The sequence below is a fragment of the Scyliorhinus canicula genome, chromosome 3, assembly GCF_902713615.1.
Source record: "Scyliorhinus canicula chromosome 3, sScyCan1.1, whole genome shotgun sequence".
Taxonomy (NCBI): domain Eukaryota; kingdom Metazoa; phylum Chordata; class Chondrichthyes; order Carcharhiniformes; family Scyliorhinidae; genus Scyliorhinus; species Scyliorhinus canicula.
The window spans coordinates 2,972,950-2,999,634 of NC_052148.1; the positions used below are offsets into that span (position 1 = coordinate 2,972,950).

General features: G+C 50.2%; 1 protein-coding gene across 1 annotated transcript in view; it reads left to right on the top strand.

The window, feature by feature from the left end:
- LOC119963788 (disintegrin and metalloproteinase domain-containing protein 12-like) overlaps positions 1 to 16,394 on the top strand; it is a 62,402-nt gene extending 46,008 nt beyond the window's left edge. The window contains exons 5-6 of the mRNA XM_038793075.1: positions 2,255 to 2,347; positions 15,794 to 16,394. Coding sequence (XP_038649003.1) covers positions 2,255 to 2,347; positions 15,794 to 16,060 — 360 coding nt within the window. The 3' untranslated portion in view covers positions 16,061 to 16,394. The remainder of the gene's footprint in view (positions 1 to 2,254; positions 2,348 to 15,793) is intronic.
- The last annotated feature ends 10,291 nt before the right edge of the window (positions 16,395 to 26,685 follow it).

The window sequence follows — 26,685 nt, forward strand, 5'->3', positions numbered from 1 at the left end:
TGTGTGCTGGTACAGATGTTGGGATACAGGATTGGGCCAGCTGTTGGGAATGAGTGTGTGCTGGTACAGATGTTGGGCTACAGGAGTGGACCAGCTGTTGGGAATGTGTGCTGGTACAGATGTTGGGATACAGGATTGGGCCAGCTGTTGGGAATGTGTGTGTGCTGGTACAGATGTTGGGATACAGTAGTGGGCCAGCTGTTGGGAATGTGTGTGTGCTGGTACAGATGTTGGGATACAGGGGTGGGCCAGCTGTTGGGAATGAGTGTGTGCTGGTACAGATGTTGGGATACAGGATTGGGCCAGCTGTTGGGAATGTGTGTGTGCTGGTACAGATGTTGGGATACAGGATTGGGCCAGCTGTTGGGAATGTGTGTGTGCTGGTACAGATGTTGGGATACAGGATTGGGCCAGCTGTTGGGAATATGTGCTGGCACAGATGTTGGGATACAGGATTGGGCCAGCTGTTGGGAATGTGTGCTGGTACAGATGTTGGGATACAGGATTGGGCTAGCTGTTGGGAATGTGTGCTGGTACAGATGTTGGGATATTGGAGTGGGCCAGTTGTTGGGAATGTGTGTGTGCTGGTACAGATGTTGGGATACAGGATTGGGCTAGCTGTTGGGAATGTGTGTGTGCTGGTACAGATGTTGGGATACAGGAGTGGGCCAGCTGTTGGGAATGTGTGTGTTATGGTACAGATGTTGGGATACAGGAGTGGGCCAGCTGTTGGGAATGTGTGTGTGCTGGTACAGATGTTGGGATACAGGAGTGGGCCAGCTGTTGGGAATGTGTGTGTGCTGGTACAGATGTTGGGATACAGGAGTGGGCCAGCTGTTGGGAATGTGTGTGTGCTGGTACAGATGTTGGGATACATGAGTGGGCCAGCTGTTGGGAATGTGTGTGTGCTGGTACAGATGTTGGGATACAGGATTGGGCCAGCTGTTGGGAATGTGTGCTGGTACAGATGTTGGGATACAGGATTGGGCCAGCTGTTGGGAATGTGTGCTGGTACAGATGTTGGGATACAGGAGTGGGTCAGCTGTTGGGAATGAGTGTGTGCTGGTACAGATGTTGGGATACAGGATTGGGCCAGCTGTTGGGAATGAGTGTGTGCTGGTACAGATGTTGGGATACAGGAGTGGGCCAGCTGTTGGGAATGTGTGTGTGCTGGTACAGATGTTGGGATACAGGAGTGGGCCAGCTGTTGGGAATGTGTGCTGGTACAGATGGGATACAGGATTGGGCCAGCTGTTGGGAATGAGTGTGTGCTGGTGCAGATGTTGGGATACAGGATTGGGCCAGCTGTTGGGAATGAGTGTGTGCTGGTACAGATGTTGGGATACAGGATTGGGCCAGCTGTTGGGAATGTGTGCTGGTACAGATGTTGGGATACAGGAGAGGGCCAGCTGTTGGGAATGAGTGTGTGCTGGTACAGATGTTGTGATACAGGATTGGGCCAGCTGTTGGGAATGTGTGCTGGTACAGATGTTGGGATACAGGATTGGGCCAGCTGTTGGGAATGAGTGTGTGCTGGTACAGATGTTGGGATACAGGATTGGGCCAGCTGTTGGGAATGTGTGCTGGTGCAGATGTTGGGATACAGGATTGGGCCAGCTGTTGGGAATGAGTGTGTGCTGGTACAGATGTTGGGATACAGGATTGGGCCAGCTGTTGTGAATGAGTGTGTGCTGGTACAGATGTTGGGATACAGGATTGGGCCAGCTGTTGGGAATGAGTGTGTGCTGGCACAGATGTTGGGATACAGGAGTGGGCCAGCTGTTGGGAATGTGTGCTGGTACAGATGTTGGGATACAGGATTGGGCCAGCTGTTGGGAATGTGTGCTGGTGCAGATGTTGGGATACAGGATTGGGCCAGCTGTTGGGAATGAGTGTGTGCTGGTGCAGATGTTGGGATACAGGATTGGGCCAGCTGTTGGGAATGAGTGCTGGTACAGATGTTGGGATACAGGATTGGGCCAGCTGTTGGGAATGAGTGTGTGCTGGTACAGATGTTGGGATACAGGAGTGGGCCAGCTGTTGGGAATGTGTGTGTGCTGGTACAGATGTTGGGATACAGGATTGGGCCAGCTGTTGGGAATGAGTGCTGCTCTGCATGAACCTGAATCTCTCCATGGATACTGTCTGATTTGCAGAATGTTTGCAACATGCCCTGGGTTATTTAATTTCTGGTTTGCAGCATCTGCTGATGTTTCTCCGATGAGTTAATTCTCTGGGTGTGTTTCACCTTCAGGAATGTTCCGACTCCTGCTGTGATCCAGCAAGCTGCAAACTCAAACCTGCTGCTAAATGTTCATCACTTGGTGCCTGCTGTGAGAACTGTGAGGTGAGTTCTCATTGGATCAGTGTTCATACGAAAATAGAGATATTGGACATACCAAATTGGAGTAAGAGCCATTCGGCCCCTCGAGCCTGTTCACCGTTCAATAAGATGATGACAGTTCTCTTTGTGTTTCGAGCTCGACATTCCCCTCACCCCTCGATAACCTTTGATTCCCAGGCCTCAGAAGAATCTATCCACCAGTTCCTTAAAATTATTCAGTGACCTCAACTCAACTGTCTTCTGAGGCAGAGTTCCAAAGTTGAACAACCCTCTGAGCGAATAAGATTCTCCTCATCTCCGTCTCATAAGAGAAATACTTAATTTTACAAAAGTGCCCTCTAGTACTGGACTGACCCAAAAGAGGAAACATCCTTTCCATATCCACCTTCTCAATGCTGTTCAGGGTTTTTCTACTTCAATCAAGTCACCTCTGACTCTTCTGAAGTCCAGTGGAACAGGCCAACTGACCAAGCTTCCCTCACAAGCCGACCCATTCATTTCTGCTATCATTCCATGAAACCTGCTCTGAACTACCTCCAACGCACTTCCAGCCCTCGCCTGGTAGCCAAGTTCCCAGTGAATCTGAGAATACATCCTGGTGCTGATTGCTTCCGACGCTCCGGTCTCCTGTTGCCGTCAGGATCAAAGTTCGTGCCCCAGCGGGAGGATGTAGATGGATCATTAAGACTCATTTGCATCCACTCTCAGTGGGCCAGGCAACTTAATCTACAGACCCAGTTGATTCTCTGATCCTCTTGGCTGGGAATCACGTGGGCAAGAATCATGACAGATATGGACAAGTGTGTGGCCCTGTCATGGTGAATTTCGCGGTGGGCCAACAGGGTAACTACTCAAGGGAGTTTCCCTAAAGTCGATCCGATAGCCACTCCCCCCCCCCCCCCCCCCAAATGCAAGACCTGCATACCCCACCCCCACCAGACACACCCATGCACTACCACCACCCCCACAGACCAGCAAAATAAAAACCCCCCAAATAAGGAGATACCCCACAGACCCCCCCCCCCCCCCAGAAAAGAGACCCTGTCTGGGAACGAGAGAGCAATGCCGACAGAGGCAGTAAAAATAATTACTGCTGGAACACTGCTGAGCAACACACATGCGGGTTCAGACACGGGTAGCACCACGTGTCAATCCCTGGGATGGGTAAACCAGTCAGCTGTGTTTACACCCACTCAGATCATTGAGTGACAAGCCATTCATTCATTTCCCTCACTAAGCTGTGATTGGCAACTTCCACACACAGCTGTCAGCTTTCACAGTTGAGTAACTCTGAAGTGCTCTCACTGCAATGTTTATAAACATCAATTGTTGATTGACAGACCCTGGCCCACTTCAAACAGAGTTAAGTGCTGTCAATTTCCAGCTGACCACTTCACAATCACTCAAGTGTGAAGAGAGGTGATTGGAAAACATTTCATTCTGGCTGGCCAACCGCTGGACCTCACTGTCATGCTGCCCGCTCAAAACGGTGGCCTGATAAGGGTGGCACAGTGGTTAGCACTGCTGCCTCACGGCGCTGAGAACCCGGGTCCAATCACGGCCCCCAGTCCTTGTACAGTTTGAACATTCCACCTGCAGGGGTCTCACCTCCACAACCCAAAAGGTGGCCCTGGGGGGGGTGAATTGGCCTCACTAATTTGCCCCTTAATTTGAAAAAAAAAGAATTGAGTGCTCTAAATGTATTTTTTATATGGCAGATAGTGGGATTCACTCAGAAACCCTCACAATACTTGCCATAATTTGCATGGCGAAGGATTGGGAATGTCTTCCTGATTGACAGTCCGACCTTCCCCAGACATGGCCTGAGATTCTCCAATAATGTGGCGATGTTCCCAGGCCAGCGAGAAAGCGGGCACGAATCACTCCGGACATTTTTCTAGAAATTCCGGGGTGATTCTCTGTTTTGCAGGGGGCTAGCAGAGCCCCGGAGTGCTCCACACAGCTACAGCTGCCAATATGGGGCCCTGCCCATCCGGCTGTGGGTCCGCACATGCGTGTGGCGACTGCCTGTACTGGCGGACCCGAGCAACATGGCGGACCCACACAGCAAGCCGGTCCCAAAAATATAGACCCCTCCCCTCCCACCGAGATCGCATGCTCCCGCTGATCGGTGATCCCCAATCGCGGGCCTGGCCGCCGTGGAAGACCTCCCGGTAACGATCTCCTCCGTCCCCCACCAGGACGGCTACCGGAGCCGCGACTCCGAGATTCCGCTGGGTGGAACCATGTTAGAACCGCGCCGGCGGGAACACGGTCGGTCGTCCGCGGAGAATCACCGTAACTTCATTTGAAGCCTACTCGTGACAATCAGCGATTTTCATCTCATTTCATTTCAACGTCCCCCCGACCAGCGCCGGAGAATCGCGAGAAGACATTGCCGGTCCGACACCCCATTCTCTGCCCCCCCCCCCCGTGCTGAGCCCGATATCAGCGTGGAAGCTCAGAGAATTCCGGCCATGGTCTCAATGCCCCAGAAATCTGAAACCCTCCCTCCCTCCTGTAGCATCCCTCCTGTTACACATTCACCTGGTTTATTCCCATCTTCCCCAGCACATGGCCTTGGTAACAATCTGCAGGTGACACCCTTTGAGGTACAGCTCCCTAATCTCTTTCCCAACTCCCTGAACTGAACCTGCATTGTTTATCTTTCCGGGCAATTTCCCCAGACATTTCCTGCAATACGTTTCCCTTGAAAGTGACTCTTTTTTTCAGCCAGTGTATTTTCTGCCAACATTTGAGTCCAGTTCACTGGATTCACAAGCAGAGAATCCCAGAATAATACAGCACGGAAGAGGCCCTTTGGCCCATCGATCCTACTCCGAAGCATGAAAAACACCTGACCTGCCCAGCTGATCCCATTTGGCAGCACTTGGCCCACAGCCTTCAATGTTAAGAGGTTCAAGTGTTCATCCAGATACATTTTAAAGGATGTGACGCTCTCCCTCTACCACCCTCCCAGGCAGCGCGTTCCACATCGTCGCCACCCTCTGGGTAAAAACGTTTTCCCCAAATCCCCCCTAAACCTCCCACCCCTCATCTTGATCTTGTGTCTGCCCTTCAACTCAGGGGAACAGTTACTCCCTATCCACTGTGTCCATGACCCTCATAATCTTGTCCACCTCGATCAGGTCACCCCTCAGTCTTCTCTGCTCCAGTGAAAACAGCCCAAGCCCATCCAACCTCGCTTCATAAATTAAACATCCCAGGCAACATCCTGGTGAATCTCCTCTGTGCTCCCAACAGCGCAATCACACCCTTCCTATAATGGGCGGCACGGAAGCACAGTGGTTATCACTGTAGCTTCACATGCCGGGGACCCGGGCTCGATTCCCGACTTGGGTCACTGTCTGTGCGGAGTCTCTCTCTCTCCCTGAACACCCCCTGCTTCTGGGCTCTCTCTCTCTCTCCCTGAACACCCCCTGCTTTCTGGGCTCTCTCCTCCTCTCCTCTGAACACCCCCTGCTTTCTGGCTCCTCTCGTCTCTCTCCTCTGATACACCCCTGCTTTCTGGCTCCTCCTCTCTCCGTCTCTCTCCTCGGAACACCCCTGCCTTTCTGGGCTCTCTCTCTCTTCTGAGACACCCCTGCTTTCCTGGGGCTCTCTTCCTCTCTCTCTGAAAACACCCCCTGCTTATCTGGCTTCTCGTCTCTCTCTGAACACCCCCTGCTTTCTGTGCGCTCTCTCTCTCTCTGAACACCCCCTGCTTTCTGGGCTCTCTCTCCTCTCTGAACACCCCTGCTTTCTGGCTCTCTCTCTCTCTCTCTGAACACCCCCTGCTTTCTGGGCTCTCTCTCTCTCTCTCTGAACACCTCCCTGCTTTCTGGGCTCTCTCTCTCCTCTCTCTCTCCTGAACACCCCCTGCTTTTCTGGGCTCTCTCTCTCTCCCTGAACACCCCCTGCTTTCTGGGCTCTCTCTCTCTCTCTGAACACCCCCTGCTTTCTGGGCTCTCTCTCTCTCTGAACACCCCCTGCTTTCTGGGCTCTCTCTCTCTCTCTCTGAACACCCCCTGCTTTCTGGGCTCTCTCTCTCTCCCTGAACACCCCCTGCTTTCTGGGCTCTCTCTCTCTCTCCCTGAACACCCCCTGCTTTCTGGGCCCTCTCTCTCTCTCTCTGAACACCCCCTGCTTTCTGGGCTCTCTCTCTCCCTCTGAACACCCCCTGCTTTCTGGGCTCTCTCTCTCCCTCTGAACACCCCCTGCTTTCTGGGCTCTCTCTCTCTGAACACCCCCTGCTTTCTGGGCTCTCTCTCTCTGAACACCCCCTGCTTTCTGGGCTCTCTCTCTCTCTGAACACCCCCTGCTTTCTGGGCTCTCTCTCTCTCTCTCTGAACACCCCCTGCTTTCTGGGCTCTCTCTCTCTCTCTAAACACCCCCTGCTTTCTGGGCTCTCTCTCTCTCTGAACACCCCCTGCTTTCTGGGCTCTCTCTCTCCCTCTGAACACCCCCTGCTTTCTGGGCGCTCGCTCTCTGAACACCCCCTGCTTTCTGGGCTCTCTCTCTCTCTCTGAACACCCCCTGCTTTCTGGGCTCTCTCTCTCTCTCTCTGAACACCCCCTGCTTTCTGGGCTCTCTCTCTCTGAACACCCCCTGCTTTCTGGGCTCTCTCTCCCTGAACACCCCCTGCTTTCTGGGCTCTCTCTCTCTGAACACCCCCTGCTTTCTGGGCTCTCTCTCTCTCTCTCTGAACACCCCCTGCTTTCTGGGCTCTCTCTCTCTCTCTGAACACCCCCTGCTTTCTGGGCTCTCTCTCTCTCTGAACACCCCCTGCTTTCTGGGCTCTCTCTCTCCCTGAACACCCCCTGCTTTCTGGGCTCTCTCTCTCTCTCTGAACACCCCCTGCTTTCTGGGCTCTCTCTCTCTCTGAACACCCCCTGCTTTCTGGGCTCTCTCTCTCTCTGAACACCCCCTACTTTCTGGGCTCTCTCTCTCCCTCTGAACACCCCCTGCTTTCTGGGCTCTCTCTCTCCCTCTGAACACCCCCTGCTTTCTGGGCTCTCTCTCTCTCTCGTAACACCCCCTGCTTTCTGGGCTCTCTCTCTCTCTCCCTGAACACCCCCTGCTTTCTGGGCTCTCTCTCTCTCTCCCTGAACACCCCCTGCTTTCTGGGCTCTCTCTCTCTCTGAACACCCCCTGCTTTCTGGGCTCTCTCTCTCCCTCTGAACACCCCCTGCTTTCTGGGCTCTCTCTCTCTCTCTGAACACCCCCTGCTTTCTGGGCTCTCTCTCTCTCTGAACACCCCCTGCTTTCTGGGCTCTCTCTCTCCCTGAACACCCCCTGCTTTCTGGGCTCTCTCTCTCCCTGAACACCCCCTGCTTTCTGGGCTCTCTCTCTCTCTCTCTGAACACCCCCTGCTTTCTGGGCTCTCTCCCTCTCTCTGAACACCCCCTGCTTTCTGGGCTCTCTCTCTCTCTCTCTCTCTCTCTCTGAACACCCCCTGCTTTCTGGGCTCTCTCTCTCTCTCTGAACACCCCCTGCTTTCTGGGCTCTCTCTCTCCCTCTGAACACCCCTTGCTTTCTGGGCTCTCTCTCTCCCTCTGAACACCCCCTGCTTTCTGGGCTCTCTCTCTCTCTCCCTGAACACCCCCTGCTTTCTAGTCTCTCTCTCTCTCTCCCTGAACACCCCCTGCTTTCTGGGCTCTCTCTCTCTCTCCCTGAACACCCCCTGCTTTCTAGTCTCTCTCTCTCTCTCCCTGAACACCCCCTGCTTTCTGGGCTCTCTCCCTCTGAACACCCCCTGCTTTCTGGGCTCTCTCTCTCTCTCTGAACACCCCCTGCTTTCTGGGCTCTCTCTCTCTCTCTCTGAACACCCCCTGCTTTCTGGGCTCTCTCTCTCTCTCTCTGAACACCCCCTACTTTCTGGGCTCTTGTGGTGATCACAAGTTAACCAGATGCAACACAACTGAGCGACCACTAGAGGGAGCATGGGAGAGCCATATAAATAGATCAGGACAGGAAGTGAGGACACACTCTTCACAGCAGGGGCTGGTAAGCAGGACACACAGAACAAGCAAAGCTGGGAGTTAGCACTGGAAGGTAGTTCTAGGTCGAGCTCTGGAAACTGAACGAACCCACAATAAAGCATCTTCTCCACACTTGAGACTGCGAGCTTTATTAAGACACGAGGAACAACACATGGTACCTAGGAGTGATTTCAGACGCTTACGACAGGACAACTCAGCTGCAGATACAGAAAGCACAAAATGGCATGGAAATCTCCTACTGGACATTTGACTGGGGAAGACATCGCTGATTCGAGGATGTGGCATGGATACCCACCTCAGCTGGACACGACTGGTAATGTAAGAAATGTCTGGAAAAGGTTTAAACAAATGTTCGATTTTTATCTCATAGCTAATGATGTTGCAGAAGCCTCAGACAAAATTAAAATAGCAATTCTCATCGAAGGGCCTGTCAATAGGAAAGTGTATAATGGATTTAAATACTCAAAAGGTGAAGACAGGAACAGCTTACAAACGTTACTAAACAAATTTGAAGAGTACTGTGAGAAATTTGAACAGCAAGGCATGCTCACAGTCCAACCTGCACAGAGACTGAGTGATGCAAAACTTAAAAAATCACAAAAAGATCAGGAAATCGCGAATGCACAGTACAGATCAAAAAGAAGAAATAACAGGAATTTTTCACAAAGCCAAAAAGCTGAAATCCAGTCCAGATCGGAAAGAAAAGGTAACCTACAACTTTTAGAAAGAAAAAACGCTGAAATCCGCGATAAAATGGCGTTGGAGCACATTTTGCAGTCTATGGTAAACAAAGAACTACAAATCGCGTCTGCGCATGCGCCGGAACCGGAAGTCGCGCATGCGCAGTTTACAAAAGATCGCGGCGCCGATCGTTATGCGCATGCGCAAGCCGCGCATGCGCAATGGACACCGAACCGCACAAGGAAAGAAAGCCGATTTGCGCATGTGCAAGTCGTTCCTACGCGTGACGTCATGACGTCTGAGAATCCTGACCACGCCCACTTAAAAGGGAAATGCCCGAAAATTGAAAACAAGACACTTAAAGTGGTAAAACCAAATTTTCTTGCCTCAGAACACAGAAAAACGCCTGAACTTAAACCAACATTGAAAAACAACTTGCACAAAACCTTGGAAAAGGCTGCCTTCACCACACACAGTGAAGCGAACAAAAAGAATTCCGAAACAACAAAAGATGATTTGTTATTCGACGATTACCTCTCAGACCTGACTGGGTCAGTCGGATATGCTAATCACAGCATCAGCGACACGGTCGCAAAGTTCAACACGAATCAACTCGTGGTAGAAGAATCCAACCAGGATGATTTGGTTTTCGGAGAATACTACTCAGACACAGCTGAGTCAGTCGGATATGCTTATCACAGCATCAGCGACACGGTCGCAAAGTTCAACACGAATCAACTCGTGGTAGAAGAAGCCAACGAAGGTGAAATGGGTTTCAAAGAATACTACTCAGACATGGAGGAGTTATTTGGACATGCTGATCACAGCATCAGCGACACCGTTGCAAAGCTCAACACGACTCTACTCATGGTGGATGAATCCAACACCATGGTGCCATGGCAGCTCGTCGATACATTGGATGACAGCAATACCCAAGACCAAGACGACGCCACACAGAGAGCACAGGAAGACTCCACGGAGCGAGCGATGACAGGCTCCACAGTGCGAGTGATGAAAGACGCCAACAGGGATGCAAGCAAACACTCCCGGGCGGACACCAAGCATGAACAAGACCATGAAGGTAAACCCGCTGTACCTGAGCAACCGCAAGCAGACTATGAAAGTCTACCAAGCTCACAGGAACAAGAAGAAAGAGCCGACTATGAAAGTCCAACACGCTCACAGGAACAAGAAGAAGACAATGCACCTCTGCCCACTGCATGCGAAGACAGTGACAAGGTGATCACACTCAACGTACAGGATCACAGTGAGACTGACAGTTCTCAGCTTGTCTGTACCGAAGCACAGAGCGAAAACAGTGACAAGGTGCTCGCACTCGACGTACAGGATCACAGTGAGACTGACAGTTCTCAGCTTGTCTGTACCGAAGCACAGAGCGAAAACAGTGACAAGGTGCTCGCACTCGACGTACAGGATCACAGTGAGACTGACAGTTCTCAGCTTGTCTGTACAGAAGCACAGAGTCGGGCCACCCAACAGTCCAGAGAGACGATGCCGAAAGAAAACATGCAGATTTTGACTCCAGAAGAGGAGCACCTGGAGCCCAGAGAGACAACGCCAAAAGAAAACATGCAGATTTTGACTCCAGAAGAGGAGCACCTGGAGTCCACAGAGACAATGCCGAAAGAAACCATGCAGATTCTGACTCCAGAAGAGGAGCACCTGGAGTCCAGAGACATCAAACAGAAAGAAAACATGCAGATTTTGACTCCAGAAGAGGAGCACCTGGAGTCCAGTGAGATAACATCAACAGAAATCATGAAGATTTTAACTCCAGAAGCGGAGCACCAAGAGTCTAGAGAAACCACGTCAACTGAAATCATGCAGATTTGGACTCCAGAAGAGGAGCGCCGAGAGTCCACAGACACCGCGTCAAATGTAATCGAGAAGACTTTGACTCCAGAAGACGAGCACCAAGAAAGCAAAGATGCGGAATCCAATTCTCCACAACTGATTGATGTCACCTGCACCGATGCAACATCAGATCATTCGCACCACTCGCGAGACGGAATGCTCAATGACTCAAATTATCCACTCGGGACACTCATAGAGTATAACAAGAAAAACAAAAGTCAAAAGAAACACAGCAAGAACAAAAACAACATGAAGCGCGACAAGACCAACAACAATAGCAAGAAGCACAGCAGAAACGAGAACGACAACAGCAAGAAGAAAAGCAACATGAAGCGCGACAAGACCAACAACAATAGCAAGAAGCACAGCAGAAACGAGAACGACAACAGCAAGAAGAAAAGCAACATGAAGCGCGACAAGACAAACAACAATAGCAAGAAGCACAGCAGAAACGAGAACGACAACAGCAAGAATAAAAGCAACATGAAGCGCAACAAGACAAACAACAACGTCAGGCACAAAGATAGCGACAACGACAGAGGCAGAAACAACAAGAATGGCAACAAACACAACAAAGTCAGGAACAAAGATAGCGACAACGACAGAGACAGAAACAACAAGAATGGCAACAAACACAACAAAGTCAGGAGCAAAGATAGCGACAACAACAAAGACGGAAACGACAAAAACAGCGACAAGTACGGCAACGGAAACAACAAAAACAGGAACGACAGAAACAACAGCAATGAAACAACAACTTGTACACAATGGCAAAGCACACCAGCATCCAAGGCGGATGAGACAATAAATCAACACCACAAGCACAGAAAAAAGTCCATGCCAGTCAACATCAGTGATGTGACCATGCAAACACCTCGGGATGACGCATTGGGTACTTAAGATAACAAGGAACACCAACAACATTCACAGCGGACTTGCAATATCAATATCACCACGTCATCAACAACAAAAAGAAAAAAAAAAAAGCTCTGAACAAATTCATCAAGTTTGGACTCATAAATGTGTTTATTAAGTTTGGACATATAAATACATTGGCTTTGTTAACTAAGGCAATAGCATCATCACTTGTATAGATACGTATATCATAAGTTACTGTTTTGTATAATTTTCCTTAATGATGTACAGAAACTATGTAATGAGAAAGAGGGGGATGTGGTGATCGTAGATTGACCAGATTAAAAAAAAAAACAACAGAGCAAACACGAGCGGGAGAGCTATAAATACACTGGGACAGGATATACAATTTTCTTGATCGATGTTCAGAAAATATGTTAAGAGAAAAAGGGGGATGTGGTGATCACAAGTTAACCAGATGCAACACAACTGAGCGACCACTAGAGGGAGCATTGCAGAGCCATATAAATACATCAGGACAGGAAGTGAGGACACACTCTTCACAGCAGGGGCTGGTAAGCAGGACACACAGAACAAGCAAAGCTGGGAGTTAGCACTGGAAGGTAGTTCTAGGTCGAGCTCTGGAAACTGAACGAACCCACAATAAAGCATCTTCTCCACACTTGAGACTGCGAGCTTTATTAAGACACGAGGAACAACACAGCTCTCTCTCTCCCTCTGAACACCCCTTGCTTTCTGGGCTCTCTCTCTCCCTCTGAACACCCCCTGCTTTCTGGGCTCTCTCTCTCTCTCTCGTAACACCCCCTGCTTTCTGGGCTCTCTCTCTCTCTCCCTGAACACCCCCTGCTTTCTGGGCTCTCTCTCTCTCTCCCTGAACACCCCCTGCTTTCTGGGCTCTCTCTCTCTCTCCCTGAACACCCCCTGCTTTCTGGGCTCTCTCTCTCTCTGAACACCCCCTGCTTTCTGGGCTCTCTCTCTCTCTCTCTGAACACCCCCTGCTTTCTGGGCTCTCTCTCTCTCTCTGAACACCCCCTGCTTTCTGGGCTCTCTCTCTCCCTCTGAACACCCCCTGCTTTCTGGGCTCTCTCTCTCCCTCTGAACACCCCCTGCTTTCTGGGCTCTCTCTCTCCCTCTGAACACCCCCTGCTTTCTGGGCTCTCTCCTCTCTCTGAACACCCCCTGCTTTCGAGGCTCTCTCTCTCTCCCTCTGAACACCCCCTGCTTTCTGGGCTCTCTCTCTCTGAACACCCCCTGCTTTCTGGGCTCTCTCTCTCTGTCTCTGAACACCCCCTGCTTTCTGGGCTCTCTCTCTCTCCCTGAACACCCCCTGCTTTCTGGGCTCTCTCTCTCTCCCTCTGAACACCCCCTGCTTTCTGGGCTCTCTCTCTCTGAACACCCCCTGCTTTCTGGGCTCTCTCTCTCTCTCCCTGAACACCCCCTGCTTTCTGGGCTCTCTCTCTCTCTCCCTGAACACCCCCTGCTTTCTGGTCTCTCTCTCTCTCTCCCTGAACACCCCCTGCTTTCTGGGCTCTCTCTCTCTCCCTCTGAACACCCCCTGCTTTCTGGGCTCTCTCTCTCTCTCTCTGAACACCCCCTGCTTTCTGGGCTCTCTCTCTCTCTCTCTCTCTGAACACCCCCTGCTTTCTGGGCTCTCTCTCTGAACACCCCCTGCTTTCTGGGCTCTCTCTCTCCCTCTGAACACCCCCTGCTTTCTGGGCTCTCTCCCCTGAACACCCCCTGCTTTCTGGGCTCTCTCTCTCTCTCTGAACACACCCTGCTTTCTGGGCTCTCTCTCTCTCTCTCTCTGAACACCCCCTGCTTTCTGGGCTTTCTCTCTCTCTCTCTCTGAACACCCCCTGCTTTCTGGGCTCTCTCTCTCTCTCTCTCTGAACACCCCCTGCTTTCTGGGCTTTCTCTCTCTCTCTCTCTCTGAACACCCCCTGCTTTCTGGGCTCTCTCTCTCTCTCTCTCTGAACACCCCCTGCTTTCTGGGCTCTCTCTCTCTCTCTCTCTGAACACCCCCTGCTTTCTGGGCTCTCTCTCTCTGAACACCCCCTGCTTTCTGGGCTCTCTCTCTGAACACCCCCTGCTTTCTGGGCTCTCTCTCTCTCTCTCTCTGAACACCCCCTGCTTTCTGGGCTCTCTCTCTCCCTCTGAACACCCCCTGCTTTCTGGGCTCTCTCTCTCTCTCTCTCTGAACACCCCCTGCTTTCTGGGCTCTCCCCCTCTGAACACCCCCTGCTTTCTGGGCTCTCTCTCTCTCTCTCTCTCTGAACACCCCCTGCTTTCTGGGCTCTCTCTCTCCCTCTGAACACCCCCTGCTTTCTGGGCTCTCGCTCTCTCTCTGAACACCCCCTGCTTTCTGGGCTCTCGCTCTCTCTCTGAACACCCCCTGCTTTCTGGGCTCTCTCTCTCTCTCTGAACACCCCCTGCTTTCTGGGCTCTCGCTCTCTCTCTGAACACCCCCTGCTTTCTGGGCTCTCGCTCTCTCTCTGAACACCCCCTGCTTTCTGGGCTCTCTCTCTCTCTCCCTGAACACCCCCTGCTTTCTGGGCTCTCTCTCTCTCTCTCTGAACACCCCTGCTTTCTGGGCTCTCGCTCTCTCTCTGAACACCCCCTGCTTTCTGGGCTCTCTCTCTCTCTCTGAACACCCCCTGCTTTCTGGGCTCTCGCTCTCTCTCTGAACACCCCCTGCTTTCTGGGCTCTCGCTCTCTCTCTGAACACCCCCTGCTTTCTGGGCTCTCTCTCTCTCTCTGAACACCCCCTGCTATCTGGGCTCTCTCTCTCCCTCTGAACACCCCCTGCTTTCTGGGCTCTCTGTCTCTGAACACCCCCTGCTTTCTGGGCTCTCTCTCTCTGAACACCCCCTGCTTTCTGGGCTCTCTCTCTCTCTCCCTGAACACCCCCTGCTTTCTGGGCTCTTTCTCTCTCTCTGAACACCCCCTGCTTTCTGGGCTCTTTCTCTCTCCCTGAACACCCCCTGCTTTCTGGGCTCTCTCTCTCCCTCTGAACACCCCCTGCTTTCTGGGCTCTCTCTCTCTCTCTGAACACCCCCTGCTTTCTGGGCTCTCTCTCTCTCTCTGAACACCCCCTGCTTTCTGGGCTCTCTCTCTCTCTGTCTCTGAACACCCCCTGCTTTCTGGGCTCTCTCTCTCTCTCTCCCTGAACACCCCCTGCTTTCTGGGCTCTCTCTCTCTCTCTGAACACCCCCTGCTTTCTGGGCTCTCTCTCTCTCTCTGAACACCCCCTGCTTTCTGAGCTCTCTCTCTCTCTCTCTGAACACCCCCTGCTTTCTGGGCTTTCTCTCTCTGAACACCCCCTGCTTTCTGGGCTCTCTCTCTCTCTCTGAACACCCCCTGCTTTCTGGGCTCTCTCTCTCTCTCTCTCTGAACACCCCCTGCTTCCTGGGCTCTCTCTCCTCTCTCTGAACACCCCCTGCTTTCTGGGCTCTCTCTCTCCCTGAACACCCCCTGCTTTCTGGGCTCTCTCTCTCTCCCTGAACACCCCCTGCTTTCTGGGCTCTCTCTCTCTCTCTGAACACCTCCTGCTTTCTGGGTTCTCTCTCTCTCTGAACACCCCCTGCTTTCTGGGCTCTCTCTCTCTCTCTGAACACCCCCTGCTTTCTGGGCTCTCTCTCTCTGAACACCCCCTGCTTTCTGGGACTCTCTGAAATCCTCTGCTTCATCTGCTCTTTGGGTTAGAATAAGCCATTTGGGTTTTGGTAAAAGTCTTGCAGTTTTTGGGTCAGTTTTCCTGCTGATGAATCCAATTGCTGGCTACTCAGGTAGCTGAACTGCTAATCGTGAGGTATTGCAGTGTTAGATCCCAGTTGCCTGGGTCCCTGTACATTCCTGACTCAGTGATCCTGATTACCAACATCACCACAAACACTCCTGTATCCAGGCACATCACAAATCCCATTGGTTATCAGCAACTTATTGATTTACTTTAGAATCACACTTATCCCTGCCTGGAAAAATTAGCCTTTTAAAATATGAGCATTTGGTTCTGCAGTTTCTTCCAGCAGCTACTCTTTGTCGACCATCGAGGGGAGAATGCGACTTGCCCGAGTTCTGCAGAGGAGATTCCTCAGACTGCCCCGAGAATGTGTATCTAAAGGACGGTCACACATGCAGCAATGGAAATTTATACTGCAGCGATGGGACCTGTCAGTCTGCAGAGAAACAGTGCCAGGATATCTGGGGCAAGGGTGAGTACAGATTATCAGAATCTCCCAAACTCTTCCAGCACAGTTACACTCCGACACTGAGCAATGTGTGAGTGTCGAGCGCAGAGTGAGCTCAGAAATGAGGGGCATAGTTAATGAAATGCTAAATTCAGAAATTGGAAAGTGGGAATCGGGTGCGAAGAGGAAAAGAGCTCACGCTTTTTATTCACAGAAAATTCTGGAAATAGTCCTGTGGCTGTGGAGAGAGAAACATAACTTTTCAGGTGGTGACGTTTCATCAACAATGCAAAATATCATCGACTTGAATTGTTAACTCTGTTTCTCTCCAGATAAACTGCCTGGCTTACTGAGTATTTCTACACAGGGTCTCGGTTTTGGGTTTTTTTGTCATTTATTCACTATTCAATTCTCCAAGAGATGGAGACACTTTCTTTCAAGTCTTTAGTTGTTCCTTTCAGTGAGGATTTTGATTATCACTGAACAGATGGAGGCATGGCAAAGCATCTCAGTACCATGGGGTGCATGTCCTGTTCCATGTGGGAAATCAGAAATACTTCTCATGTGGTGAATAGCCACATACCCATGCAGAAAGTATCACCAGCTGGAGGGGTTCAATGTCCAGGTTTCAGAGTTTGAGCAGGAGCTGCTGTGAGACATCCACAAGACTGAGAGCTACACGGTGAGCACTTTGATGGGGATTGTTCCCCCTTAGTTTATGAGTATTCAGACAGAGAGAGAATGAGTGTCCACCAGTCAGTCGAGAAGGGATATTCAAGTAGGAGACATAACCTCTGAGTGCCTCCCTCTCTTCAAGGGGCGGCACAGTTGTTAGCACTACTGCCTCACAGCACCAGGGTCTCAGGTTCGATTCTGACCTCAGGTGACTGTCTGTGTGGAGTATTCACTTTCTCCCCGTGTGTGCGTGGGTTTCCTCCGGGTGCTCCGGGTTTTCTCCCACAGTCCAAAGATATGCAGGTTAGGTGGACTGGTCATGATAAATTGCCCAAAAAGCTAGCTGAGGTTACGGGGTGAGTAGTGGGTGATTGGGCCCAGGTAGGGATGCTCGATCAGAGCATGGGCCGTTTGCAGACTCGATGGGACAAATGGCCTCTTCCTGCCACGTAGAAATTCTATGATTCTAACCAACATTCAGATCCAAATATTAGTGAGAATGATGGTTACCTGGGGATTGCCGCCAAAGCCAGGACTACAAAGGATCAACTGCTTTAGCTGGATTGGATTTGATTTATTGTCATGTGTACCGGGATAGAGTGAAATATATTGTGCCACGTACAGCCCAGACAGATCATTCCATACATGAAAAACATAGGGCATACATAAATACACAATATAAATACATCAACACATGCATCGGATGAAGCATACAGGGGTGTAGTACTACTCAGTACAGAAGATGTGTGAAGAAATCAGATCAGTCCATAAGAGGGTCATTTAGGAGTCTGGTGACAGTGGGGAAGAAGCTGTTATTGAGTCTGTTCGTGCGTGTTCTCAGACTTCTGTATCTCCTGCCCGATGGAAGAAGTTGGAAGAGTGAGTAAGCCGGGTGGGAGGGATCTTTGATTATGCTGCCCGCTTTCCCCAGGCAGCGGGAGGTGTAGATAGAATCAATGGATGGGAGACAGGTTTGTGTGATGGACTGGGTGGTATTCACGACTCTCTGAAGTTCCTTGCGGTCCTGGGCCAAGCAGTTGCCATACCAGGCTGTGATGCAGCCCGATAGGATGCTTTCTATGGTGCATCTGTAAAAGTTGGTAAGGGTTAATGTGGACATACCGAATCTCCTTAGTTTCCTGAGGAAGTATAGGCGCTGTTGTGCTTTCTTGGTGATAGCGTCGACATGAGTGGACCAGGATAGATTTTTGGTGATGTGCACCCCTAGGAATTTGAAACTGCTCACCATCTCTACCTCGGCTCCGTTGATGCTGACAGGGGTGTGTACAGTACTTTGCTTCCTGAAGTCGATGACCAGCTCTTTAGTTTTGCTGGCATTGAGGGAGAGATTGTTGTCGTTACACCACTCCACCAGGTTCTCTATCTCCCTCCTGTATTCAGACTCATTGTTGTTCGAGATCCAACCCACTCTGGTCGTGCCATCAACAAACATGTAGATGGAGTTGGAGCGAAATGTTGCCACATAGGGTAGAGGGTGGGGTGGGGGTCAGGAAGGGGAGATGATTGTAAAAGAAATAAACTAGCTGTAGAAAATAATAAGGAATAGTACAGTTGAAAATCCTTAAATAAAATAAGGGCCAATTTGCGTGGAGTGAGAAATGATCTGAGTTATGTCAATCAGAATTAAATATTCAGATGCAAAGTCTTAATGGGACAATGAGCTGCCTTTAAAGATAATTGGTTTGGGTAGAACCGGGGAATGTTCTGTTGGGAAATAGAGATTGTTCAAGTTCTTGATGTGTTAGTTGTTCTTAGGAATTTAGTGTAAATTGAAGATTAAGCATAATTTGTGTTTCTCTATTTGTGTGCTGAGAAAGGGTTCAACAAAGGTGCCTGCATGTCTATAGGTTTTAGTTTCACTTAAACTTTGCCTGCATTGTAATTAAGGATTTCCGATGTAAATTCAGCCAAAGAGGCGAGAAGAGGTAAACTGTTGTTTAGCAACCAGAGACCCACACTGAAAAGCAGAAGCAGTCAGACTGCAGTTAGAATCAGGGCAATCCAGGAAACAAGAACAGAAGCTGCCAGTGCAGGCAAGGTAATACCGAAGGGCAGAATATAAGTCCAAGAAGCTAAAGACAGAGCAGTCTGTAGTCAGGGAATGGGAGTTCCAGGAAATTACAGGAACAACTGAAATAAAGTTCTGTTCAGTGAAGTCATGGGCCAGAGAGAGATGCTCCCAGTAAAAACCAGAGTTGGAAAGTTGTAAACCTGGTGAAGTCAGCTATTGAGAAGCCAGATATCTGAACTAATCCTGAGGTTGGTGACACCGTAATGCGGTGAGTGAAACAGGGGTATTCTGGCTGGGGCCGTTGGGAAGCGGGAGCGGCCTGTGGATTTTCGGCGGGAGCAGGGGCCTGTCGGGAAGGTGAGTACCTGTATACAAGTCGGGCGGTTGCTAAACCCGAGACACTACACTTGCAGTGTCCCCCCACCCTTCACCTCCTCTAACCTAAGGGTTTCAGGGAATATCAGGTAAACTCTTCCTTTCTTTTTCTTGTTTTTTTATCTAGAGGGGATGTCAGGGAAGGCAGTACAATGCTCCTCCTGCAGAATGTTTGAGGTGAGGGACGCCGTCAGTGTCCCTGCTGATTTCATCTGTGGGAAGTGCACCCAACTCCAGCTCCACAAAAACCGTGTTAGGGAACTAGAGCTGAAACCTGGATGAACTTCGGATCATTCGGGAGGCAGAGGGGGGTCATAGATAGGAGCTTCAGGGAGGTACTTACGCCAAATAATAAAGATAGATGGGTGACGGTGAGAGGGGCTGGGAAGAAGCAGTCAGTACAGGGACCCCCTGTGGTTGTTCCCCTTAGCAACAAGTATACCGCTTTGGATACTGTTGGGGGGGATGACTTACCTGGGGTCAGCCATGGGGTACAGGTCTCTGGCACAGAGTCTGTCCCTGTTGCTCAGAAGGGAAGGGGGGGAAAGGAGTAGAACATTAGTCATTGGAGATTCCATAGTTAGGGGGATAGATAGGAGATTCTGTGGGAACGAGAGAGACTCGCGGTTGGTGTGTTGCCTCCCAGGTGCCAGGGTCCGCGATGTCTCGGATCGTGTTTTCGGGATCCTTAAGGGGGAGGGGGAACAGCCCCAAGTCGTGGTCCACATAGGTACCAATGACATAGGTAGGAAAAGGGATAGGGATGTAAGGCAGGAATTCAGGGAGCTAGGGTGGAAACTTAGATCCAGGACAAACAGAGTTATCTCTGGGTTGTTACCCGTGCCACGTGCTAGCGAGTCGAGGAACAGGGAGTGAGAGCAGTTGAACACGTGGCTGCAGGGATGGTGCAGGAGGGAGGGTTTCAGATTCTTGGACAATTGGGGCTAATTCTGGGGTAGGTGGGACCTCTACAAACGGGATGGTCTACACCTGGACCAGAGGGGTACTAATATCCTCGGGGGGAGGTTTGCTAATGCTCTTCGGGAGGGTTTAAACTAGTTCAGCAGGGGATTGGGAACCTGAATTGTAGCTCCAATACACAAGAAGCTGAGAGTAGTGAGGTCATGAGTACGGTTTCAAAGTTGCAGGAGTGTACCGGCAGGAAGGAAGGTGGTCTAAAGTGCGTCTACTTCAATGTCAGGAGCATCCGGAATAAGGTGGGTGAGCTTGCAGCATGGGTTAGTACCTGGGACTTCGATGTTGTGGCCATTTCGGAGACATGGATAGAACAGGGCGAGGAATGGTTGTTGCAGGTGCCGGGGTTTAGATATTTCAGTAAGTTCAGGGAAGGTGGTAAGAGAGGGGGAGGGGTGGCATTGTTAGTCAAGGACAGTATTACGGTGGCTGAGAGGACATTTGATGAGGACTCGAATACTGAGGTAGTATGGGCTGAGGTTAGAAACAGGAAAGGAGAGGTCACCCTGTTAGGGATTTTCTATAGGCCTCTGAAAAGTTCCAGAGATGTAGAGGAAAGGATTGCAAAGATGATTCTGGATAGGAGCCAAAGTGACAGGGTAGTTGTTATGGGAGACTTTAACTTTCCAAATATTGACTGGAGACACTATAGTTCAAGTACTTTAGATGGGTCCGTTTTTGTCCAATGTGTGCAGGAGGGTTTCCTGACACAGTCTGTAGATAGGCCAACGAGAGGCGAGGCCGTATTGGATTTGGTACTGAGTAATGAACCAGGACAGGTGTTAGATTTGGAGGTAGGTGAGCATTTTGGTGATAGTGACCACAATTCGATTACGTTTACTTTAGCGATGGAAAGGGATAGGTATACATTGCAGGGCAAGAGTTATAGCTGGGGGAAAGGCAATTATGATGCGATGAGGCAAGACTTAGGATGCATTGGCTGGAGAGGAAGACTGCAGGGGATGGACACAATGGAAATGTGGAGCATGTTCAAGGAACAGCTACTGCGTGTCCTTGATAAGTATGTACCTGTCAGGCAGGGAGGAAGTGGTCGAGCGAGGGAACCATGGGTTACTAAAGTAGTTGAAATACTTGTCAAGAGGAAGAAGGAGGCTTATGTAAAGATGAGACGTGATGGTTCAGTTGGGTCGCTAGAGAGTTACAAGTTAGCTAGGAAGGCTCTAAAGAGAGAGCTAAGAAGAGCCAAGCATGGACATGAAAAGTCTTTGGCAGGTAGGATCAAGGATAACCCTAAAGCTCTCTATAGATATGTCAGGAATAAAAGAATGACTAAGGTAAGAGTAGGGCCAGTCAAGGACAGCAGTGGGAAGTTGTGCGTGGAGTCTGAGGAGATAGGAGAGGTGCTAAATGAATATTTTTCATCTGTATTCACACAGGAAAAAGACAAAGTTGTCGAGGGGAATACTGAGATACAGGCTACTAGACTAGAAGGGCTTGAGGTTCATAAGGAGGAGGTGTTAGCGATTCTGGAAAGTGTGAAAATAGATAAGGCCACTGGGCCAGATGGGATTTATCCTGGGATTCTCTGGGAAGCTAGGGAGGAGATTGCTGAGCCTTTGGCTTTGATCTTTAAGTCACCTTTGTCTACAGGAATAGTGCCAGAAGACTGGAGGATAGCAAATGTTGTCCCCTTGTCCAAGAAGGGGAGTAGAGACAACCCCGGTAACTATAGACCAGTGAGCTTTACTTCTGTTGTGGGAAAAGTCTTGGAGAGGATTATAAGAGATAGGATGTATAATCATCTGGAAAGGAATAATTTGAAATGAAATGAAAATGAAAATCACTTATTGTCACGAATAGGCTTCAAATGAAGTTACTGTGAAAAGCCCCTAGTCGCCACATTCCGACGCCTGTTCGGGGAGGCTGTTACGGGAATCGAACCGTGCTGCTGGCCTGCTTGGTCTGCTTTCAAAGCCAGCGATTCTGCTGTGTGCTAAACATTGATTAGAGATAGTCAACATTGTTTTGTGAAGGGTAGGTCGTGCCTCATAAACATCACTGAGTTCTTCGAGAAGGTGACCAAACAGGTGGATGAGGGTAAAGCAGTTGATGTGGTGTATATGGATTTCAGTAAAGCGTTCGATACGGTTCCCCACGGTAGGCTATTGCAGAAAATACAGAGGCATGGGATTCAGGGTGATTTAGCAGTTTGGATCAGAAATTGGCTAGCTGTAAGAAGACAGAGGGTGGTTGTTGATGGGAAATGTTCAGCCTGGAGTTCAGTTGCTAATGGTGTCCCACAAGGATCTGTTTGGGGCCGCTGCTGTTTGTCATTTTTATAAATGACCTGGAGGAGGGCGTAGAAGGATGGGTGAGTAAATTTGCAGATGACACTAAAGTAGGTGGAGTTGTGGACAGTGCAGAAGGATGTTACAAGTTACAGAGGAACATAGAAAAGCTGCAGAGCTGGACTGACAGGTGGCAAATGGAGTTTAATGCATAAAAGTGTGAGGTGATTCATTTTGGAAGGAATAACAGGAAGACAGAGTACTGGGCTAATGGTAAGATTCTTGGCAGTGTGGACGAGCAGAGAGATCTCGGTGTCCATGTCCATAGATCCCTGAAAGTTGCCACCCAGGTTGAGAGGGTTGTTAAGAAGGCGTACGGTGTGTTAGCTTTTATTGGTAGGGGAATTGAGTTTCGGAGCCATGGGGTCATGTTGCAGTTGTACAAAACTCTGGTGCGGCCACATTTGGAGTATTGAGTGCAGTTCTGTTCGCCGCATTATAGGAAGGATGTGGAAGCATTGGAAAGGGTACAGAGGAGATTTACAAGGATGTTGCCTGGTATGGAGTGAAGATTTATGAGGAAAGGCTGAAGGACTTGAGGCTGTTTTCGTTAGAGAGAAGAAGGTTAAGTGGTGACTTAATTGAGGCATACAAGATGATCAGAGGATTAGATAGGGTGGACATTGAGAGCCTTTTTCCTCGGATGGTGATGTCCAGCACGAGGGGACATAGCTTTAAATTGAGGGGAGATAGATATATTTATATAGAATTTACAGTGCAGAAGGAGGCCATTCGGCCCATCGAGTCTGCACCGGCTCCTGGAAAGAGCACCCTACCCAAGGTTAACACCTCCACCCTATCCCCATAACCCAGTAACCCTACCCAACCCAAGGGCAATTGATCATGGCCAATCCACCTAACCTGCACATCTTTGGACTGTGGGAGGAAACCGGAGCACCCGGAGGAAACCCACGCAGACACGGGGAGAACGCGCAGACTCCGCACAGACAGTGACCCAGCGGGGAATCGAACCTGGGACCCTGGCACCGTGAAGCCACAGTGCTAACCACTCTGCTACCGTGCTGCCCATCTTTCAATACTTCTAGCAATGTCTTGGAGCAGACATTTTGCATTTTCATTGGTGACTTGTGTCAGCTCCCGGTAATCTCCCTCCTCACGAGCATTTCTTTCATGCAAGGTCTATTCTTAACCTTTTCAAAGAAACACTTTTCATTGAATGGATAATGTCCCACAGGGATTGGGGATCATCAAACATTCATTCGATATGGGAGCAGGATTCAACAGTTTTGTCCAGCGGGTCTGATCCGCCATTCGATCATGGCTGGTCCGATGCTGGCCTTAACACCACTGTCCTGCCTGTTCTCCATAATCCTTCAACCTATTACCAATTAAAAATCTGTCTAACTCCTCCTTAAATTTTAATAATAACAACCTTTATTGTCACAAGTAGGCTTACATTAACACTGCAATGAAGTTACTGTGAAAAGCCCCTAGTCGCCACATTCTGGCGCCTGTTCGGGTACACAGAGGGAGAATTCAGAATGTCCAATTCACCTAACAGCACATCTTTCGGGACTTGTGGGAGGAAACCGGAGCGCCCGGAGGAAACCCACGCAGACACGGGGAGAACGTGCAGACTCCACACAGACAGTGACCCAAGCCGGGAATCGAACCTGACGCTGTGAAGCAACAGTGCTAACCACTGCGCTACTCACCATCCCTACATCCAGCGCACTCTGGGGCAGCGAATTCCACAGATTCCCAACCCTTTGGGAGAAGTAGTTTCTACCCAAATCTGTTTTAAATTTGCTGCCTCTTATCCTGTGACTACGACCTTTTTTTATTAATAAAAGCAAATTACTGTGAATGCTGGAATCTGAAACCAAAGAGAAAATGCTGGAAAATCTCAGCAAGTCTGGCAGCATCTGGATGGAGAGAAAAGAGCTAATCGAGTCTGATGACACTTTGTCAAAGCTAACAAAGAGACATCGGACTCGAAACGTTAGCTCTTTTCTCTCCCTACAGATGCTGCCAGACTTGCTGAGATTTTCCAGCATTTTCTCTTTCGACCTTTTTTTATTCATTTACGGGATGTGGGAGTCGCTGGCTAGGCCAGCATTTATTGCCCATCCCCAGTTGCCCTTCAGAAGGTGGTGGTGAGTTATCTTCTTGATCGGCTCCAGTCTTTCTGGTGTAGGTATATCCACTGTGCTGTTAGTGAGGGAATTCCAGGATGTTGTCCCAGCGACAGTGAAGGAACGGTGATATATTCCCAGTCAGGCTGGTGAGTGACTAGGAGGGGACCCTCCAGGTGGTGGGGTTCCCAGGTATCTGCTGCTCTTGTCCTTCTAGCTGGTGGAGGTCATGGGTTTGGAAGGTGCTGTCTAAGGAGCCTTGGTGAGTTACTGCAGTGCATCTTGTAGATGGGACATACGGCTGCCGCTGCGTCGGTGGTGGAGGGTTTGACTATTTGTGGAAGGGGAGCAATCAAGCGGGGCTGCTTTGTCCTGGATGGTGTTGAGCTTCTTGAGTGTTGTTGGAGCTGCACTCATCCAGGCAAGTGGAGAGTTTTCCATCTCACTCCTGACTTGTGCCTTGTGGACAGGCTTTGGGGGGTTCAGGAGGTGAGTTACTCTCTGTAGGATTCCTAGCCTTTGACCTGCCCTGGTAGCCACAGTATTAATGTGGCTGGGTCCAGTTCAGTTTCTGATCAATGGTAACCCCCAGGATGTTGATTGTGGGGATTCAGCGATGGTAATGCCATTGAATGTCAAGGGGTGATGGTTAGATCCTCTCTTGTAGGAGATGGGCATTGCCTGGCACTTGTGTGGTGTGAATGTAACTTGCCCCTTGTCAGCCCCAAGCCTGGATATTGTCCAGGTCTTGCTGCATTTGGACATGGACTGCTTCAGTGTCTGAGGAGTTGCGAATGGTGCTGAACATTGTGCAGTCAGCCGCAAACATCCCCACTTCTGACCTTATGATGGAAGGGAGGTCATTGATGAAGCAGCTGAAGATGGCTGGGCCGAGGACACCACCCTGAGGAACTCCTGCAGTGACGTCCTGGAGTTGAGATGATTGACCTCCAACCACCACCTTCCTTTGTGCCGGGTATGACCCCAACCAGCGGAGAGTTTCCCCCCTGATTCCCATTGACTCATGTTTAGCTCGGGCTCCTTGAAGCCACACTCGGTCAAATGCTGCCCTGGTGTCAAGGGCAGTCACTCTCACCTCACCTCCATGTTTGAACCAAGGCTGTAATGAGGTCAGGAGCTGTGACCCTGGCGGAACCCTAACTGAGCGTCAGTGAGCAGGTTATTGCTGAGTAAGTCCTGCTCGACAGCACTGTTGATGACTCCTTCCATCACTTTGCTGATGATGGAGAGCAGACAGATAGGGTGCTAATTGGCTGGGTTGGATTTGTCCTGTTTCCTGTGTACAGGACACTCCTGGGCAATTTTCCACATTGCCGGGTAGCTGCCAGTGTTGTAGCTGTACTGGAACAGCTTGGCTCGGGGTGCGGCAAGTTCTGGAGCACAAGTCTTCAGTACTATTGCTGGGATATTGTCAGAGCCCACAGCCTTTACAGTATCCAGTGCCTTCAGCCATTTCTTGATATCACCTGGAGTGAATCGTATTGGCTGAAGACTGAGACCTGTGATGCTGAGTATTGTAGATGGAGGCTAAGAGTCCACGAGAGGCCAGGCTGACAGGGTACAACTCACTTCATACCTCCAGGTCACAACAATCACTTCTATCCACACTGCACTCCCCGTAGGGTCCCCTTCCTTGAACTGCTTCCAGGTCAGGGTTTATGTTCTGCGGGGAGCTCATCCAATTAAGAGGGAGCTCCACTTCCGAGCCATAGAATCATAGAATTTACAGTGCAGAAGGAGGCCATTCGGCCCATCGAATCTGCACCGGTTCCTAGAAAGAGGAAGCTCACGCCTCCATCTTATCCTTGTAACCCAGTCACCCCAACTCAACTATGCTTTTTGAACACTAAGGGCATTTTATCATGGTCGATACACCTAACCTGCGCATCTTTGGATTGTGGGAGGAAACCGGAGCACCCGGAGGAAACCCACGCAGATCTGGGGAGAATGTTCAGACTCTGCACAGACAGTGGCCCAAGCCGGGAATTGAACCTGGGACCCTGGAGCTGTGAAACAGCTGCGTTAACCACTGTGCTACAGTGCTGCCCACCTGAGTAGCTCATTCTTTGTGTGCAGGAAGGGAAGCGGATGGTATACAGCTCTGTCCCTGTAAGGGGTTGTAACACTGGGGAGCTCCGGAGGAGACCGAGATGGATCATCCACTCGGCACTTCTGGCTGAAGATTGTTGCGAATGCCTCAGCCTTGTCTGTAGTACAGATCTGCTGGGCTCCTCCAT